This window comes from Nansenia antarctica (assembly GCF_963989245.1).
Source record: "Nansenia antarctica genome assembly, chromosome: 17".
NCBI lineage: Eukaryota > Metazoa > Chordata > Actinopteri > Argentiniformes > Microstomatidae > Nansenia > Nansenia antarctica.
In genome coordinates, this window is record NC_137687.1 from 25,296,367 (window position 1) to 25,316,199 (window position 19,833).

At 47.7% G+C, this 19,833-nt stretch overlaps 1 protein-coding gene across 1 annotated transcript in view; it reads right to left on the reverse strand.

Moving 5' to 3' along the window:
- Window positions 1-10,175, reverse strand: part of LOC308172291 (phosphatidylinositol 4,5-bisphosphate 3-kinase catalytic subunit alpha isoform-like) — a gene marked incomplete at both ends in the record, with an annotated part of 27,348 nt that extends 17,173 nt beyond the window's left edge. The window contains 5 exons of the mRNA XM_080547194.1: window positions 2,920-3,165; window positions 6,777-7,027; window positions 8,027-8,236; window positions 9,041-9,203; window positions 9,987-10,175. Of these exons, the coding sequence (XP_080403320.1) occupies window positions 2,920-3,165; window positions 6,777-7,027; window positions 8,027-8,236; window positions 9,041-9,203; window positions 9,987-10,175 (1,059 nt within the window). The remainder of the gene's footprint in view (window positions 1-2,919; window positions 3,166-6,776; window positions 7,028-8,026; window positions 8,237-9,040; window positions 9,204-9,986) is intronic.
- Between the last annotated feature and the right edge of the window lie 9,658 nt (window positions 10,176-19,833).

The window sequence follows — 19,833 nt, forward strand, 5'->3', positions numbered from 1 at the left end:
ACCCCCCGGCAAAGACCGTGTGTCTTTACGTCACTCAGAGGCCGAGCTAAGGCGTTTTGAATATCGGCCCATTCATTGTCTATGGGATTTTTTGTCCACTAAACGGGGCATTGTGGGTATACCGTATGCCGTAACATTCCGTCGGACAATAGCAATTGTTTTGACACCTCTCATGTCTACCTAGTGCCAAAAGTGTGGGACGAGTAGCCGGGGCAAATTTTGCTATAATAATAATAATAATAATAATAATAATAATAATAATAATAATAATAATAATAATAATAATAATATATATGTACAATACTAATAAGTGCTGCTTGCTACTGCAAGCACACTTAATGACCCCCGGCCTCCGCTTTCTACCTCCTCCAGACTCCACTGTGACCGTGGGATCATGGACCTCACAGAGAGGATTTACATACAGCAGTGACTCCATTCATTCACTAGCTAAATCCGTCTGATGACTCGACTGACAAACTGACAGCAGGGGAGGATGAACTGAGAGTACAGGCTCAATGTTCAGTTTTTTTTACATGGTAAATGGACTGCACTTATATTACAGGTTACATGGTAAATGGACTGCACTTATATTACAGGTTACATGGTAAATGGACTGCACTTATATTACAGGTGCCAGGCTGGTGTCAGGCACCAAAATGAGGGACCACATCTCCCCTGTCCTCATCTCCCTTCACTGGCTCCCAGTGAAGAAGAGAGTGAAGTTCAAAATCTGCACCTTTGTTTTTAAAGCTCTCAACAGTCTCGCCCCACCTTACATCAAGGACCTCCTGGACCAGTCTACCTCCTCAAGGCCCAGACCCAGGCTCAGGTCCGACGCCCAACTCAGCCTGAGGGTCCCACGTACCAACCTCAAGAGGAAGGGTGACCGTGCCTTTGCAGTGATAGCACCGACCCTGTGGAACGCGCTCCCTTCTGCCATCAAGTTTGCCCCCACTCTGGACTCCTTTAGAGCCAAGTTAAAAACCCACCTCTTCCAAAATGACATTCCCTAAATCTACTCCCTATTTGTTGTGAATTGTATGCCTGAGTTTTACGTTTAAGTCGTCTGTGTCTGATTGCTCTCTGTGTTCCTTGTCTTTGTCTTTATCTGTTCCTTTACCCGGGCTGCGCCCCGGGCCGATGTAAAAGTTGGATGGGGGGCGCATTATAAATGAAATTAACATAACATAACATAACATGGTAAATGGACTGCACTTTTCTACAGGTGACATGGTAAATGGACTGCACTTTTTTACAGGTTACATGGTAAATGGACTGCACTTTTTTACAGGTTACATGGTAAATGGACTGCACTTATATAGCGTCTTATTCCGAAGCGCTTTACAATGGCCTCTCATTCACCCATTCACACACAAATGGCGACAAGCTACCATGCAAGGCGCCGGCCCGCTCACTGGGAGCAATTTGGGGTTCAGCGTCTTGCCCAAGGACACCTTGACACGTGATCGAACGTCGACCTTGCGATCATTAGATGCCGGTTCTACCCCCTGAGCTCCACCCCCACACACACGTTACATTTTCAGTTAAATCTGACATTGTCAGCAGATCAATATCGAGTATTCCATTGTATCGCAATGGTATAGCATCAAGACCCATGTATGGAGACACATATTGTATCGGGAGATCCTTGCATATACCCTAATCATCATCATTCATCATCATCCTGACCCACCTTGTCTATCATCATCATCACCACCACCATGACCATCAACTACCTTGCCTATCATCATCATCATTTACATTTTACATTTACCAGACACCTTATTCCACAGTGACTAAGGTTCTCACATGAAAGTCAGAATCAGGACCCAGAGCAAGTGGATGAGTTCACAACATTGTTGCATAAATGATTTCTCTGATTTGCGTTCTCACAGCCCTTCATGTAAACGAAGTAACATACGCAATCGAAGCAACAGACGTGGTAGTTGATTGGTCAGAAAAATTGAGAATTGCCCATTGTCCAGCTCTTATCTAGATCAACACGCGTGCGCTGTTGTTTTCCTAAGGACTGCCTCGGGCAGCGTTCTCACCAAAAGCGAAGCGAAGCAAAGTGATGGATGCGTCGTTTCTAACCTTTTCAAGCGGAGCATCTGAGGGTTCTTTGCTGCGGGAGCGACTTCGAATGCGCGTTCTCACAGCTCCAAACGACGCAGAGCAAAGCGAACTTTATCCTAAACTCCATTTCAAGTGAAGCAAATGTTCTAGTGAGAACACACCCTTACAATCAATCAATACAAAGTAAGTGAATCATCTATCCACCAGTCGTAGCAGAAAAAGTAATCTAGCTGAGGCCAGGGGCCATTGGCACATGTACTAGAATATTTTTTTTTCATCACCACCACCATCATCATCATCACCACCACCATCATCACCACCATCACCACCACCACCACCATCATCATCATCATCATCATCATCACCACCATCATCATCATCATCATCACTATCATCATCATCATCACCCCCACCACCACTCCCCTTATCTATCACCACCATCACCACCACCACCACCACCACCACCACCACCATCACCACCACCACCACCACCACCACCATCACCACCATCACCACCACCATCACCATCACCACCACCACCACCACCACCATCACCACCACCACCACCACCACCACCACCATCACCTCCACCATCACCACCACCTCCATCACCACCACCACCATCATCACCACCACTCACCTTATCTATCACCACCACCCCCACCACCACCACCACCACCACCACCACCACCACCATCACCACCACCACCACCACCATCATCATCATCATCATCATCACCACCATCACCACCACCCACCTTATCTATCACCACCACCATCACCACCACCACCACCACCACCATCACCACCACCACCACCACCACCACCACCACCTCCGCTCACCTTGTCTATGTCCCTGACGTTGACGTTGACGTAGGTGGCGCAGAGCACCCGTATCCTGAGTGTCCTGTTGATGGTCCACAGGGACTTGGTGGAGGCCTCGCCGTTCATGTGGGGCGCGGCGGCGGAGACGCGGCGGCCGTAGGAGGGCATGACGAAGGTGTCGGTGGGCAGCTGGGAGTACAGGCTGTCCTTGGCCATGAGCATCAGGTTAGGCATCCTGCCCAGCATGATACAGCTACGGACGTACTGGCAGGAGGAAGGAGAGTGGGGGGGGGGGGTCAGGAGGGAGGAGAGCGGGGTGTGGATCAGGAGGAAGGAGAGCGGGGTGGGGGTCAGGAGGGAGGAGAGCGGGGTGTGGATCAGGAGGAAGGAGAGCGGGGTGGGGGTCAGGGAGAGGCTGCTGGAGGTAGGACTTATGGAGGAATCGGGGGCTTATTGTAAAATGCACGGAATGGAATTAGGAATGAGGTTCTCTCTGTCTTTCTCTCTCTTCTCTGTCTTTCTCTCTCTCTCTGTCTTTTTCTCTCTGTCTCTCTCTCTCTGTCCTTCTTTCTCTTCTCTGTCTTTCTCTCTCTTCTCTCTGTCTCTCTGTCTCTCTGTCTTTTTCTCTGTCTTTCTCTCTCTTCTCTCTGTCTTTCTCTCTCTTCTCTCTGTCTTTCTCTCTCTTCTCTCTGTCTTTCTCTCGGGGTGTCTAGAAAAAGGAGAAGAGACGTTTGAGAGTTTTTTGGGGCAGTCAAATGTTGAGGGCTTTTGTTTAATAGAAAGAAAATACAACTGTGTATTTATTTTTCATATTATGTGGTGGCTGTTGTAGAAAAGCAATTTACCATTGGAGGGCGGGGGTTGTGGACTCATTTACCACTGTACAGGGTTTTCCTACTCGGCTTCGCCTCGTGCCACAACCCTGTACCAGTGGTAAATGAGTCCACAACCCCCTTCCTCTCATGGTCAATTGCTTCCTTAATTAACCAGACTGTGTCTCGCCACAGTTTCATAACTAACCGAAAATATTTGTACACTTCTCCTAATAAATAAAAAAAGATCTCCGATGTTGTGTTGTTGTGCCGTTGCTTCAGTAAAGCGTCTCTCACTCCCACTCTGTCCCCCCCCCCTCTCCCTCCCCAATGAGCAATCGCTAACTTTTGGATTCGCACCAACCCCCCCCCGCTGTCCGTCGACGGAAATGAATACGTGGTCCACCCACCACAGTCTCTCAAAATCCTGTGGGAAACACTGCTAGCCTACCTACGGGGGCGGAATGGTTGAGACGTGGGCCCCCAGACATATCTTATAATTGAATGTAAGAAGATACAGTGTAACACATTTTTTTGTGTCAGAGCAGACCGCACAGATTTATCGACTATCGTACTCGGTGCAGACCATCTGTTGTTTTGGGAGATAAGCAGTGAATTTACCACGGGATAGGGGTATGTTTAGACAAAACAAGATTTTGGAGGACATTTGGGGACTGACTCGTGGGAAACGCATCACACGTGTTTCATACCATTCCTCGTTCTGTTCTGTGCATTAGAAGGAGCCTCTGGTCCTCAGCACATACTGGGAGGAGGAGTGGATTACATTAAGATATGAACTGAGGAGATAAGAGACCTCGGGCCCTATTATGCACTTCATCAATAAGACGAGGCGGTAGATCTAAACTTAAGACGTGGAGGCGTGGTCAAGGCCACTTTGCTATTATGCGTGCTGTAGTGGTCGCCTAAAACCCGGCGCTAAGCAAAGAAATTAGTCATGGGTGTTTTGGGCGTCTTCTCAATCAACCCAATCAGCGTGCCAGGTGCCATTCCCTTTAAGAACCGGCTGCGTTGAGTCATTAGCGCTATGCTATTATGGAAGTCCTGAGAAGGAGGTCAGCGCGCCTCTCCCTTCTGAAATAAAGCATTTATACTGTGACCGTAATTGACGTCTTGCCGTGGATCCACGTGCGTGTTCATGTGTGCCCACATGCATGCGCAAACCGCGGAGGCGCGCTCGTGTTTCAAAACGTGCATGAAGTCTAAACTTAAGAACTTTTCAAACCACTTCTTAGCGATAGGAGCAAAGTCAGATCGCATAATAGCAGGGGCGCCTAGTGCACTTCATTAACATATGAAGACTCCCACAATGAGCAATATATGCACGGGAGTTTTACGTCTTATGTGTGGGCGCCTATCGACACCTGCATAATAGCAGTAGCGCGTATGAAGCGCATAATAAGGGTGCCGGTAGGTCTTAACCTGGCGGTGCGTCTTAATTAACACTTAAGACGGCAAGTTAAGAAGTGCATAATAGGGCCCCTCTTCTCTTATGCTAACTTGATAACTGACATATTGTTGGCAGTGGCAGCTAGCAGGGGCAACTAGACACAACGTACATATTTATATATCGTATTACCTTTTTCAGCTTTCTAACTTTGAAAAATCTTTTTTTGTTTTTTCTAAAACATAAGTTTGTTGGTTTCTGATTGTTTCATTGTTTACCGCTGTAGCTGTGACACCATCGACAAAGGAAAGCTTGATCACCCCCAAAAATATATGAATTGAGGACAGACCAAAGAGTTAAAAACCCTCATCATCAACCATCTGTTCTAGGCCTCATTCTCTACCCCCATCCCAAAAGAGTCTCTCACTGAAGGGTGTAAACAAAACTCACGGGGCAACCTCCCTCTGCCCATGCTGAAACCAATCCAACGTATTTGAACACCAGAGAGTGACGGAGTTAGTGAGTATATATTACGGGGGAGAAAGGTACCGAATTGGACAGCAGAGTTCTAACCACTGTGACGTACTCGGGGTTCCCACACCTTCTGAAACATCACATTCAAGCACCTTTCAAGCACCTTTCAAGGACTTTCAAGACTCAATTCCCTCAAATTCAAGGACCCAACACGGCATAGTTTGAGACAGATCTAGATGAGAATTTATATAATAGGAACTATCCGCTCACAGACAACAATTACAACACAGAGAGAGAGGGGACTTCAAGCACTTTCAATGATCCATGTCTGTTTTCAAAAACGTTTAAGACCTTGATTTCTTTTTCTCAAATTCACAAACGTTCAAGGACCCGTGAGAACCCTGCGTACTGTACTAGTAATGACAGCAGTACTGTGCTAGTAATGACAGCAGTACTGTACTAGTAATGACAGCAGAAAGAGATCAAAGGTGGATGAATACTATTCACCTTATAAAAGTGAATAAACGGTCAAATGCGCCACAACTACCTGCAAATAATCACCATAGGTGATTCTAGGCTGCCACCGGTTGGTCTAGTTAAGTTATATAACCAGTGTAATGTATAAAGAAGAACAGACAAATCCATGTGGTGGAGGGCGGGCTCATTGTAGTTTATGGGATGGAATAAGGAATCGTATCAAACACATTCCTCATTCTGTCCCATGCGTTACAACGACCCCCGCCCTCCCCTGGGGAAAAACCAAACATTGGCTGCGTTCGTAAATTCGCTCTGAGAGCGCCGCCGGAGAGCACACTGGGTTCAACTTGGTCCAAGGACCAAGTCATTTTGATTGCATTTACATAAAAAAAATGTGGCATTTAGCAGACGCCTTATTCCAAAACGACTTACACTCAACTCATTTGACTAAGCAAGTGAGACGCAGTGCTGGGGGGCAGTAGAAGTCTCAGGAGGAGCAGTTAAGGTGTAACCTGAAGAGATGGGTCTTCAGTCTCTGATGGAAGACGGGTAAGTGACTCTGCAGTTCTAACCACTATAAAAAATAAAAAAAACACTATAAAATTGGACACGAGAAGCATTCCATGAGTGCTGATCAGATCGAATCCAGAGCGAATTTGAACAAACGCAACCATTGTTTCCCCTCCACAGACAGACCCACCACTCACCTTATACTGACTGATGGGGTACTTCTCCAGCAGGTACTCGTCACAGCCGCACACCTTGAGGATGTACTTGCCCTGGTACTCCTGCACACACATCTTCAGCTGCTCCGGGGACAGCAGCATGCTGCGCGTCTTCTTCCTGATGGCCTCAGCGATCACCTGCTCCGGCACGGCGTCGTGGTTGATCTTCAGCGTGTACTTCTGCTTGTCGTTGTTGGGCGACACGATCACCCAGATCACCACGATGATCTGACCTATGGGGAACGGGGAACAGGGAATACATTTTTGACATTTACATTTTTGACATTTACATTTTTGACATTTACATTTTTGACATTTTACATTTTTGACATTTAGCAGACGCCTTATTCCAAAGCGATTTACAATCAATACATTTGATTAAGCAAGTGAATCATCAATCCACCAGTCGTAGCAGGAAGAATAATCCAGCTCAGGCCAGGGGCCATTGGCAGTCTCTGTGATAGAAGGAAAAATCTACTTCTATCACCAAACAAACAGTACAAGTACAATAAACTAGGATATAATTAATCTGTTTTAACGTTTTTATAGAATAGTAAGAAGGTCCCTCTTAGAAGGTTGGTGAGAATAAGGAAGAGGGGATGAATGAACTAGGATATAATTACACAGTTTTTAGAACAGTAAGAAGGTTGTCCTTGGTGGTTGGTGAGAATACGGACCAGGAAGTGAGCACAGTTTTAAACAGTTGTAAACGTTTTTTAGAATAGTAAGAAGGTTGTTCTTAGTAGGTTAGTGAGAATAAGGAACAGGGGATGAATAAACTAGAAAATAATTACACAGTTTTTAGAACAGTAAGAAGGTTGTCCTTGGTGGTTGGTGAGAATACGGACCAGGAAGTGAGCATGAACAGTCTGGCTGAGAACAAGGTACACTTTCAAACGCTTCAGCTCTTTGTTGATGAAAAATGTGATTGTGTTTTTTCTTGATTGTGTTTTTTTATGTTGTCCTTTTGCCTGATTGTAAATGCAGGTCTCCCTTGTTTAAAGAGACCTTGGTCTTAACGGGACTCCCCGCTAAAATAAAGGTTCAACAAAATATGGTAAAGGTCAGGTTTTTGATTGAGGTTATTACTGTACAGTCACATATCAAATGTCACCATATCAAATGTTCATAACTATCATATTCCAATTCGGTTGATTCTAGGCAAGGACATCCAAGCTTTTAAACAACACACTGATCAGTTTATGTGACGTGAGGCAGGATGGCTGTTTGACCTTTGTCCATTTTGCTGTGGATGTGTTTGGGAAGCTCCTCTGTGGACTCCACGTTGGGGGGGTAGACGTACAGCGCTCGACTGTGATGTCCGTTCACGTCGCGGAGCTCCACGGAGTCCTTACACACGCTGAGGATGTTTCTTCTGAAGTCCTGGACCTCCGGGTCCTTCACCAGGTCAAACTCACACACAGGCATACCGATGGCAAAGCCTGAAATACACAAACATGATCATGTTTTATTTTTCAATTCAATTCAATTCAGTTCAACTTTATTGGCCATGTGCAGTGCACTAGGAACATGACTTGGTATTCTACCAACAAGACGACAACACAACAATACTCAAGACAATATATACAGTACCAATACGAGTGAATAAATATACTGTACAACTTAGTGCAAGAACATGTTAAGTGCAAGGTGCAATGATCAGGAGTTAGTGAGGAGGGCTGTGGCTTTGGGGAAGAAACTGTTCAAGTGGCGTGATGTTTTTGTCCTGATGGCCCTGTACCGCTGTCAGTTTAAAAACATTCACTCAACTTTCAAAGCCGTTTGAAAGCATTCATTGTTTAACTAATCTGTTTTGCCACTGTGGTTACCTATGGCAGACCCTGAAACAAACCCAGTGCCTTGAGTAAGTCATGGGACAGTGAAGCATTTTTAAATGTATTTTGGCACTTTAGTCCAAAAGTTTGGATTTGAAATCAAACAATTACTATGAGGTTGTTGTAGAGATTCTCAGTTTTTTATTTAATAACATTTGTGTATTAGTTTCACCATTTATAAATGACAACACTGTTTCACCTACAGCAAACCCTGAAACATACACAGAAACAAGCTCAATCACACCATGTTTTATTTTACAAAATATATATTTAAAAAAAAAGTATAATCTTCTGTTAGTTTAAAAATATTCACTCGATATCCAAAACCAAGCATTCATTGTTGTTATTGTTTCATTAAATCTGCTGTGTCACAAGGGTCAAGGGTCAGGGGTCAAGGGTCAAGGGTCTAACCGATTTCTCTGTTGAGGATCTTCTCCTCCCTGTTCCCCACAGGCTCTATGACCTTCAGGAAGGGCTGGAAGAGTCGGAGGTCACACAGCCTCCTGGTCTCGTCGTAGAACTCCTCCCTCTCGGCGTCCTGCGTCACGCTGACGAAGATGTACGACGTCTCCTCCTGAAGGGGGGGGGGGGGCCGGGCAATACAATCAGGTGTCAGATAATTCAGATCATAAATGGTCAATGGTAAATGGACTGCACTTATATAGTGCCTTTTTTGCTGCTCCAAAGCGCTTTACAAAGGCCTCTCATTCACCCATTCACACACACATTCACACACCAATGGCGGCAAGCTGCCATGCAAGGCGCCGGCCCGCTCACTAGGAGCAATTTTGGGGTTCAGTGTCTTGCCCAAGGACACCTCGACATGTGGCCAGCCGGGACTCAAACCGCCGATCTGCCAACCTTGCGATCATTAGACGGCGACTCTACCTCCTGAGACACAGCCGCCCCCATATACTGTATGTATGTGATCCAGGGGAGGCTGGTGGAGGTAGGAATCGGAGGACGGGGCTCATTATAATGTGTGTGTGATTCCATTCCGTTCCATGCATTACAATGAGCCCGTCCTCCGATTTCTACCTCCGCCAGCCTCCGCTGATTTGATCTTATCACGTGATCCTATCACATCAGTATCATGGCTTGTAATAACAAATAAATAAAAACTCCAAAAAAGTAGCTGTTTCCAACATTCAATTACTTTATATAGTGGAGGAAACTGGACATCGGTATCGGTCCTGAATTTCCATATGGGTATGCATCTAGAACAGCCAGAGTTTGAACCCGAGTCTCCCGCATGGAAGAAGACGCCGAGCGCCTATCATCAGACCCTGTTCCACAAGATCAGAGGGGCTACTACTGATTCTGAACCACCGCCGCTACCGTCCGGCTGCACCTGTACCTGTGAGAGGTGGTGTAGCGGGTACTTCCGGGCCTCCTTGAAGAGCTCGTGTTTGATGGTGATGAGGGTGGCCTCCCGGAGACACTCTAGAGTCAGGATCATCCCGTTGGGCAGCAGACAGTCCACCAGGATCCTCGGGGGCATCAGGTGGATGCCCCAGAGCTCCCCCGACGACGGCCTGGGGGGCATGTCACTGTCAGTGAGATCTCCTCGGTCACACGCCGGTTTGATGTCGAACGGTTGTCTCCTGAAGTTGCAGACAAAACAATCATGTTTATAGCCCACACAACACTAGGCAAGTTTATTAGTATAGCACATTTCCCTACGACAGGGGCAATTCAAAGTGCTTTACATATAGCATTAAAAAACAATAATACATCAAGAGGAGAATAGACAATAGCACAATACTAACGAAATAGAACAATGCAATGCATCACAACACAATGAAGGAGACAAACTACAAACTACAAACCATCAACCTATATAGATTATCTATTGGTAAAATCAATTTGACCTGATAAGAAAAAGTGTAATAACCCAGGGAAAACAGCATACCTCTTTTCAGGGGGATGAGCGCACACTGCACTATAACGCTACGCTACAATTCTGAATACTTATTCTCTGCTGACAGCTCCACTTCCTTCTGTTGTGAATTAATTTTAACCCCCTCTGGTTGTGCCTTGGGTGTCTTATAAACATCTCTCTTCTCATGAGTCTGTGACCAGAATTGGTCTCCAAACATGGTCTTGTTTCGTCTAAACATACACCTACCCCCTTGCAAATTCCTTGCCTATCACCCAAAACAACAGATCCGCCTGCAACCAAGGACAAAGTCGATAAAAACTGTATAGTGTTCTGCTCTGAAAACGTTGGGTCTTCCAACATTCAATTATAATATAGGGCTGGGAACCCATGACCCAAACCCCCCCCCCCCCCCCCCCCCCCCTCCCGTAGGTAGGCTACATACAGAGAGAGCGGGTGGAGGCTGGGGGTGGGGGGGGGGGGGGGGGGGTGACGACCACACAAACAACAACAACACAAACATTTACATTTTCTGCATTCACCAGACGCCTCTATCCTGTATCCAACAAATACATGTTGTCTAAGTAAGTGAATCATCTAGCCATCAGACATCATAAGAACAAGAAATCTATGCTAGAACCAAGGGGCCACTGGCTAAACCTATTCTCATTGAGACAATACAACCATGCCAACTGTTGCGCCACGGATGAGCCCTTCTGTCCCTGTACTTGTACACCATCACCTGACGGACAGCTGCAGCGTTCGATTGGAGCGTGTCCTTGTGCCAAGTGTAACACACTGCTCCATTTCTCGTGACCCTACCTCAGCTACATATCTGCATCAACACTAACTAGCCACTAGCATGTTTAGGCTACTCCTTTAACAAGAGGATATGATGTGTGTGTTTCAGTACACCACAATACTGTCCAAAACAGGATGGGGCAACACTTCCCTGGATGACTCACCACTAAGCCATACAGTTATGTTACGAGTCACTGTGATGGGAATAAGGCCTATGTTGTCGTTTAACAATGATGACATCGTGTTATAATCACCCCTCACTGTCCAGGTACACCACACATACTGGGCAACACTTTATGGCTAACTGCTAAGCTACCGTATGTATATCTTTTTTTTTAAATGCCGGTCGAGAGAGCACGCTGGCGTTGCTTGTTCGCCGCTTCTCCGCCCGAAATCTAGGTGTAATTGCAGTATACAGAGTAGATTGTCCTACAAAGACATCTAAAAATTAATTAGACCGCTATACTTTCTTTTATCTATTTTTTTTTCTTTTCAGTTTGTAAAGCGTCTTTGAGTGTCTAGAAAAGCGCTATATAAGTCTAATATTATTATTATTATTATTATTATAATTATTATTATTATTATTATTATTATTATTAGTATTATTAGTATTATTAGTATTAGTATTAGTATTAGTATATTAGTATATTACAATAAACATACTATGTTAAGACACTGTGAGGGGATGTCAGGTCTTAGAATTGATGACATTGTGCTGTGGGTTAGGGTTAGGATTATTGTCTGTGGCCCTCAATGTCCACTGTTCACTAGCAGCAACCCCTGTATGACTAAGTGCAAAGCTATGTGTTGTGACACTGTGCTGGGAATAAGGCCTATGCTGGGGGTTAAGAGCGATGACACACGGCTTCGGGCCCGTGGACGTTCATTTCGGAGTGACCCGCTGGGCCCTCCTGAGGAGGGCGGTGAGTCACGCAGGAATGACTGGGTTTTATCTGTTGTTTTCCCCCCAGCCTAAACCCGACCGAACCGGAGGGAGTGAGGCATTCGGCCTGAGATGCCAGAGTACATGACTTAACAGGGCTGGACCCTTGTTCTTCTTTAACACTGGGAGAACAACAACTAGTGGTGGTATCGTCATGTGATGTGGTGTTCCTATGCCCCTGACTGGGACAGGGGAGGCTGGTGGAGGTAGACATCGGAGGGCGGGCTGTGCTCACTGTAATGAACGGAATGGAATAAGGAATGGTGTCATAATGTGTGTGTATCGAACATTCGTGGCTGGTGGAGGATACCATTCCTCATTCCGTTCCATGCATTAGAATGAGCAATTTAGGGGCGGCTGTGGCGCAGGACATAGGGGTAGTGGTGGTCTACTCTAGTGGATAGTGAGTTGGACTTGGGATCGGAAGGTTGTGAGTTCAAATCCCGCCTGAAGCCACACCACTACTAGTGTGCCCTTGGGTAAGGCACTCAGCCCTCAGTTACTCCAGGGGGAATGTCCCTGTAATTCGTAATTGTAAGTCGCTTTGGATAAAAGCGTCTGCTAAATGGCAAAATTATAAATTAAATTAAAATTACATAGAGCCGGTGTCTAATGATCACAAGGTCGGCGGTTCGAGCCCCGGCTGGCCACATGTCGAAGTGTCCTTGGGCAAGACACTGAACCCCTAGATTGCTCCCAGTGAGCGGGCCGGCGGCTTGCATGGTAGCTTGCCGCCATTGGTGTGTGAATGTGTGTGTGAATGGGTGAATGAGAGGCCGTTGTAAAGCGCTTTGGAATAAGGTGCTATATAAGTCAGTCCGTTTACCATTTAATTAGCCTGTCCTCCAATTTCTACCTCCACCAGCCTCCCCTGATTGACTGAGATAATAATGAAGACAACACACGGCCAGCAACTCATTTCTCACAGTCACGGTAACTATCCTGCATGTCATCCCTTCTCTCTCTATCACCCATACTTCCTGTCATATCTCTACTGTCTCTATCTAAAAAGAAAAATATCTATCTCTATAAAAATATGAGTTATTATTACTGCCCCACTGCCCCCCCAAAAATAAAAACTATGAGTCTCTAGGACTTAATATCATATGTGTCCGGGAAATTGGCCAATAGTGAGGTCAGTCTGTGGAGGCTGGTAGAGGTAAAAAAATCGGAGGACAGGCTCTTTGTAATGCATGGGACAGAATAAGGAATTGGTATCAATCAAACACATGGGGAATGGCATCAATTTGATACCATAGCATTCTTTCAGGGTTCCTCAACAAGTCAAATTTAAGACCTTTTAGACCTTTTTTAGACCTCTTTGAATATAAATGTAGACCTATTCGCGACACCATATGATGGCTTTTTGTCATCCTCGAGGTGATGAAATTAGGGATTTCACTGCCATATAGACAAAAAAGGAAGCGAATTGGCATTTTTTTGGTTCCAGCTTGATTCATTTCCGCGTAAATAGATGTGGTCGGACTGATTTCCTTGCAGGATCTCATTTTTAAGACCTAGCACCTCATTTTTAGACCGAATAACTGAAATCTGGGACCTTTTTAGGCCTTATACTTATATGGACTGCTGGATTTTAGACTTGAAGGCTTTTTAAGACCCTGGGAACCCTGTTCTTTATTCCGTGCCATGCATTACAACGAGCCTGTCGTCTGATGTCGACCTCCACCAGCCTCCCCTGAGTGATATCATCAAACGACCCTATGGCCCTGTACCAACACAACAGTGGTAGCTGTCGGTGCAGAGATAATAGATAACAGATAGTAACAGCTCAATCTGTACTGGTAGCACATCAGGAGAATGTGAAGCTGATGAGGAAAGCTTCCTTAAACTCAGGATGTGGCCATAGGACAGGAAGCCCCGGCTATCAAACCTACTTTGAATGCAGAACAATACCTGCCTGGTAGGAAAGAAGCAGCTTAGTGCAGTGACAACGTCATACAGAACGTTTGACTTGGCTTCACAATGGAAACATTAATGCACATTATCATGCTATGGAGCCTACTTAAAATGGGGGAGGGGGGGGGGTGTTGTCTACAGATAGAAGAAGGACACTTGGGGGTTGGGGGGATTCAATAAACAAAACACACACACACACACACAGAGACACACACACACACACACACACACAGAGAGACACACACACACACACACACACACACACACAGAGAGAGACACACACACACACACACACACACACACACACACACACACACACACACAGAGACGCACACACACACACACACACACACACACACACAGAGACACACACACACACACACACACACACAGATTCAATAAACACAATATTAATACAGCGATGATTCCTTACCTTGGGAGACGAAGAGCTCTGGTCCGATGTGGTGTTGACAGTCACAGTTCCACCCTGCATGTTACTCATTGTCTCCGGACCTGTGTTGTGACACCCTCCTGTCTGTGGTGTGGAGAGGGGCATTGCATGTCTGTTGTTTTGGGAAGACAGTTTTGTCGAGACACACATTGACATTCATGTCATGACATCACGAAATGAATCTAACTGATACAACATTGGCATTATTGTAGCGCCAGGCAGCTAACAGGAGGAACATGATTCAGGGGTGGAGGACTGCTGGAGCTAAGATCGCTCAAACAAGGGAGTTGACAAACAGAGAACAACCCCGTCGCTAAAACACTGCGATGTTTGTTAAACACTGATGTTTGTTATGACAGCGAGGGAATAACAAGACAACATAATAACATTGCATCGCCGTCCATCTACCAATGCATTCAATGCAATCAATGCATTCAATGCAATCAATGCATTCAATGCAATCAATGCAATCAATGCAATCAATGCAATGTGTGCAGCAGACAGACAGCGGGTTTGGCCAGCTTATAGCTGTATGTGCATAGTAGTATCACACATGTTTTATTCTACAAAAATACACAAAAATACGACGCACATAAACAAACAACATGAAATGAAATGAAAACATCCCGTTAAGCTAGGGACGTCTGACCTGTCCGGTTACCGTTAGGAGACGGAGTTCATCGGGCGGCTGTCTTGTTGTGTTGCTAAACTCCTCTCCTCCTCCTCCTCCTCCCCTCCTCCTCTCTCCTCCTCTCCTCTCCTCCTCCTCCTCTCCTCTCCTCCTCTCCTCTCCTTCCTCCTCCTCCTCTCCTCCTCCCCCTCCTCTACTTCCTCCTCCTCTCCTCCTCCTCTTCTCCTCTCCTCCTCCTCCTCTACTTCCTCCTCCTCTCCTCCTCCTCTACTTCCTCCTCCTCTACTTCCTCCTCTCCTCTCTCCTCTCCTCCTACTCCTCCTCTCCTCTCCTCCTACTCCTCCTCTTCTCCTCTCCTCCTCTCTCCTCCTCCTCTCCTCTCCTCCTCTCTCCTCTCCTCCCCCCCTGGTCCTGCTCTCAAGCCAGGCTTCAAGCCACCCACGACACGGGCACTTTCTCCATTTCAACCACCACGGCGATCCTCTCCCTCCTCCTCCTGTCTTCTTCTTTGACAGCTTTCAAGTTGAATTGAAACGGAGCATTCTTATTACCCCCCGAAAAAACACCAATGAAATGCATGATGATGATGTCTTTTTTGCTGTCGTATAATATTGCTGTCACTACGTAGTCATTGTCCACCCCCCCCCCAGAAAGCATTAGATGCTATTAGGTTCTGCAGAAAGCATTAGATGCATTAGATGCGACAGTGGAGCGGCGCTCGCTCTCTCTGCACCGGTGCGGGTCCAATCTTTTTACATCAAGTTACGCTATCGCGATATCTTTGACGAGAGTTATTGCATCGCTTTAGATCGTCAAACCTCGCCCATGTTAATACAACCATTGATACGCATTAGTTACAGCTCCTAAACACGAAGAGGGGGGGTATATTAGTTTATTTTCTGCGGACCTATTCAATATGAATCCTCCTGTGTTAAAATGGACGGTAAAAAAAAACCTATATGGGTTGACAGCCTGTCCGTCCACATCAACATCAACAAAAGGTGTATGAAGTGTCAATATTTACCATACAAGTTGTCATAACTCTCAAAACACACGGAGGATTGACATGGGCCATGTGTAGTTGAGAAGTTGAACATATTATAGCCTAGTATTCGTATTGCTGTGTTGTTGCGTTTTTATTTTATTTTATTTAATCTCAGTACTAGATTGTAATCAAGTGCAATACTGAAACACAACTGTGAACATTTCAAACCTGCAAACTGTGCGACACTTTAAACGAATGTGCAATAACTGTTATGTTAACACTAGGAAAAGAGTCAAGTGTGGCAGAACCCCAGAACAGACGGACACAAGAGGCAAAATAACAATAAAAGGATTTATTAAAATGATCGACAAAATAATAAACCTACTCTAACGGGGCCTAAGTGGGGGGAATGTGTGGATGCCAGAGAACCAGAAAATGTAAATGAGGTGTGAGTGGGACTGTACTCTATGGGCCTGTTTCACAGACAAGGTTTAAGCCTAATCCTAGACTAAAAAGCATCTTCAAGGGAGATTTTACATTGAAAGTGTGATTTAGTCCAGGACTAGGCTTAAGCCTTGTCTCTGAAACCGGCCCATTGTGTCTGGGTGTGAGTGTCTAGCGTGCAAAAGCTAGTGTGGTGTAGATATGTAGATGAGTGAAGTGTTGAAAATATGTATGTGTACTAACCAGTCCAGAGCAGAGAGGGGGAATAGTCAGCAGGCAGGCAGGGGGGGTTAGGCAGGAGAGGATGTCGGCAGGCAGGCTGGGGGTTAGGCAGGAGGAGTAGTCGGCAGGCAGGCAGGGGCATAGGCAGGAGACGTAGTCGATAGGCAGGCAGGGACATAGGCAGGAGGAGTAGTCGTTAGGCAGGCAGGGACATAGGCAGGAGATGTAGTCGATAGGCAGGCAGGGGTCTAGGCAGGGAAGGCAGGTTCCTTTGGGGAGCGAGGGTAAACAAAGAAAACAACTAGAGTTAGCAAAATAACAAACAAACAAAACTCGGAAGTGAAACTACTTGAACCAGAATAGACGAAAGGAGAGCCAAACAACTAACCACATGGGTCAAAATAATCAAGCGTCGGAGGAAGGTCTCTGGGGCTTCTTATAGGGCTGCCTCTTCCTGAGATGATAGCCACCTGCTGTGGAAGGTCCAGCTGAGGCTCAACGAGCGCCCACCCGAACAGGGCCCAGCGTGCCTGTCTAGGGTTAAGCCTTTTTGCCGTCCTCATATAAGTCAAGTTCTTGTGGTCAGACCACACAAGGAACGGCAGCTTAGCCCCCTCCAGCCAGTGCCTCCACTCTCCGAGGGCAGCGTGGATGGCCAGCAACTCCTTGTTGCCCACATCGTAGTTCCTCTCGGCCGGGTCAAACCGGCGAGAGTAGTAGGCACACGGGTGGTAGAGAGTAGTAGGCACCTTCTGGTCCTCCTCCGACCGCTGGGAGAGAACGGCCCAGACGCCCGTGTCTGAAGCGTCTACCGCCACGATGAACTGCCTGGCTGGATCCGGGTGGGCCAACACCGCCGCGGTCGTAAAAAGGCCCTTCAGGGTGGAGAAGGCCGCCTCAGCCTCAGGGGTCCAAGAGAACGGGCGAACAGTGGAGGTACAAGCGGTGAGAGGGGCCGCCACCTGGCTAAACCCCTTGATGAATCCGAGGAAGCGCCGGAGTTGTGTTCGGTCGGTGGGTCGTGGCCACTCTACCACCGCCTTAATCTTAGCCGGGTCGGCGCGCATTTGCCCTTCTTCCACGACGTAACCCAGGTACGTCACTGAGGAGGAGTGGAAGACGCATTTCTCCGCCTTGACGAAGAGACGATTCTCCAGGAGCCGTTGTAGGACCAGGCGCACGTGTTGGTGGTGTTCCTCCATAGTCGGGGAAAAGATCAGGATATCGTCCAGGTAAACAACCACGAAAACATTTATCATGTCCCTCAGCACGTCATTGACCAGCTCCTGGAAGACTCCGGGGGCATTGGACAGGCCAAAGGGCATGACCAGGTACTCGAAGTGACCAAGGTGGGTGTTGAACCCGGTCTTCCACTCGTCCCCCTCCTTGACCCTAACCAGATGGTAGGCGTTGCGGAGGTCAACTTTAGTGAACACCCGGGCGTGAGTGAGTGGCTCGAAAGTGGAACTCATAAGGGGGAGTGGGTATTTATTCTTAACAGTGATGGTGTTTAAACTACGAAAATCAATACAGGGCCTCAGGCCACCATCCTTCTTCTTCACAAAGAAGAAGCCCGCCGCGAGGGGGGAAGACGATGGTCGAATTACACCCGAGGCTAGGGACTCGGCTATATAATTGCGCATCGCCTCCTTCTCCGGGACCGAGAGGTTGTAGAGACGACCCTTGGGAAGGGCTGCCCCGGGAAGGAGGTTGATGGGACAATCATACGGCCGGTGAGGAGGAAGTGAAAGGGCGCGGTCCTTACTAAACACCATGGCCAGGTCAAGATACGTAGAGGGGACACCAGTGAGGTCCGGGGGAGAGACTACGGGCCTGGGACCGCTGGACGGAGAGAGGGCGGAGCGTAGGCAGTTGGCATGACAGGGGATGCTCCAGCCCAAAATCCGCCCAGTGGTCCAGGAGATGTGGGGATCGTGTCTCTCCAACCACGGCCTACCTAATACAACGGGTGCAGTGGGGGCGTGGAGGACAAGAAAACGTGCCGTCTCGACGTGATTACCGGACAAGGTGAGGGTGAGGGATTCAGTGCTGTGAGTGATCCTACCTAAGGGCCTACCATCGATGGCTTGGGGGAACAAGGCATGGTCAAGGGGAACGAGCGGGATGCCGGCCTGACGAGCGAGGGTGATGTCCATCAAGCACTCGATGGCCCCGGAGTCAATGAGGGCGCCGGCAGAAATGGACTCCTCACCCCAGGAGAGGGTGGCTGGGAACAGCCGGTTGTGGTTCTTGATGGGTTGGGGGATCGAGGCACGGCTCACCAAAAACCCCTCCTTTAGTGAGCCGGGTCTTTTGGCCGCGCCGGGCAGGTTCGGAGGACGTGTCCGGGTCTTCCGCAATACAGGCACAGCCCGCCCCGCATTCTCTGCTCTCTCTCTTCCTGAGAGAGGCGGGACCGGCCGACCTGCATGGGCTCCTCCGCTGACTCGGAGGTGGACGGGGCTGGGGAGAGCATGGGAACCCGAGGGGGCAGGGCCGAGTGGGCGGCCGCAAAACGGGGGAGAGGACGTGCGGCTGGGGACCGAGTGAGGGGGCCCCACGGCGCGTTGGCTGCGCTCCTGGCGGCGCTCCCGCAGGCGCTCATCCATTTGCAGGGACAAGGTGACCAGTTCTTGAAGGGAGCCTGGGCGGTCCCGGACGATAAGGTCCTTCACCGCCTCACTCAGCCCCCGCCGGTAGGCGCAACGGAGCGCTATGTCTCCCCACACGCTGTCGGCGGCGAGGATCCGGAACTCTAGGGTGTAGTCCGCGACGGTCCTGGAGCCTTGCCGGAGTTCCAGCATCCTGGAGGCGGCGTCCGCGCCGTCAGAGGGGTGGTCAAATAAAAAGGAAAACTCCCGGCGGAACGCCTCGTAGACCTGGGCAAGATGTGGGTCTCTGCCCACCACGGCTATGGCCCAGTCTAGAGCC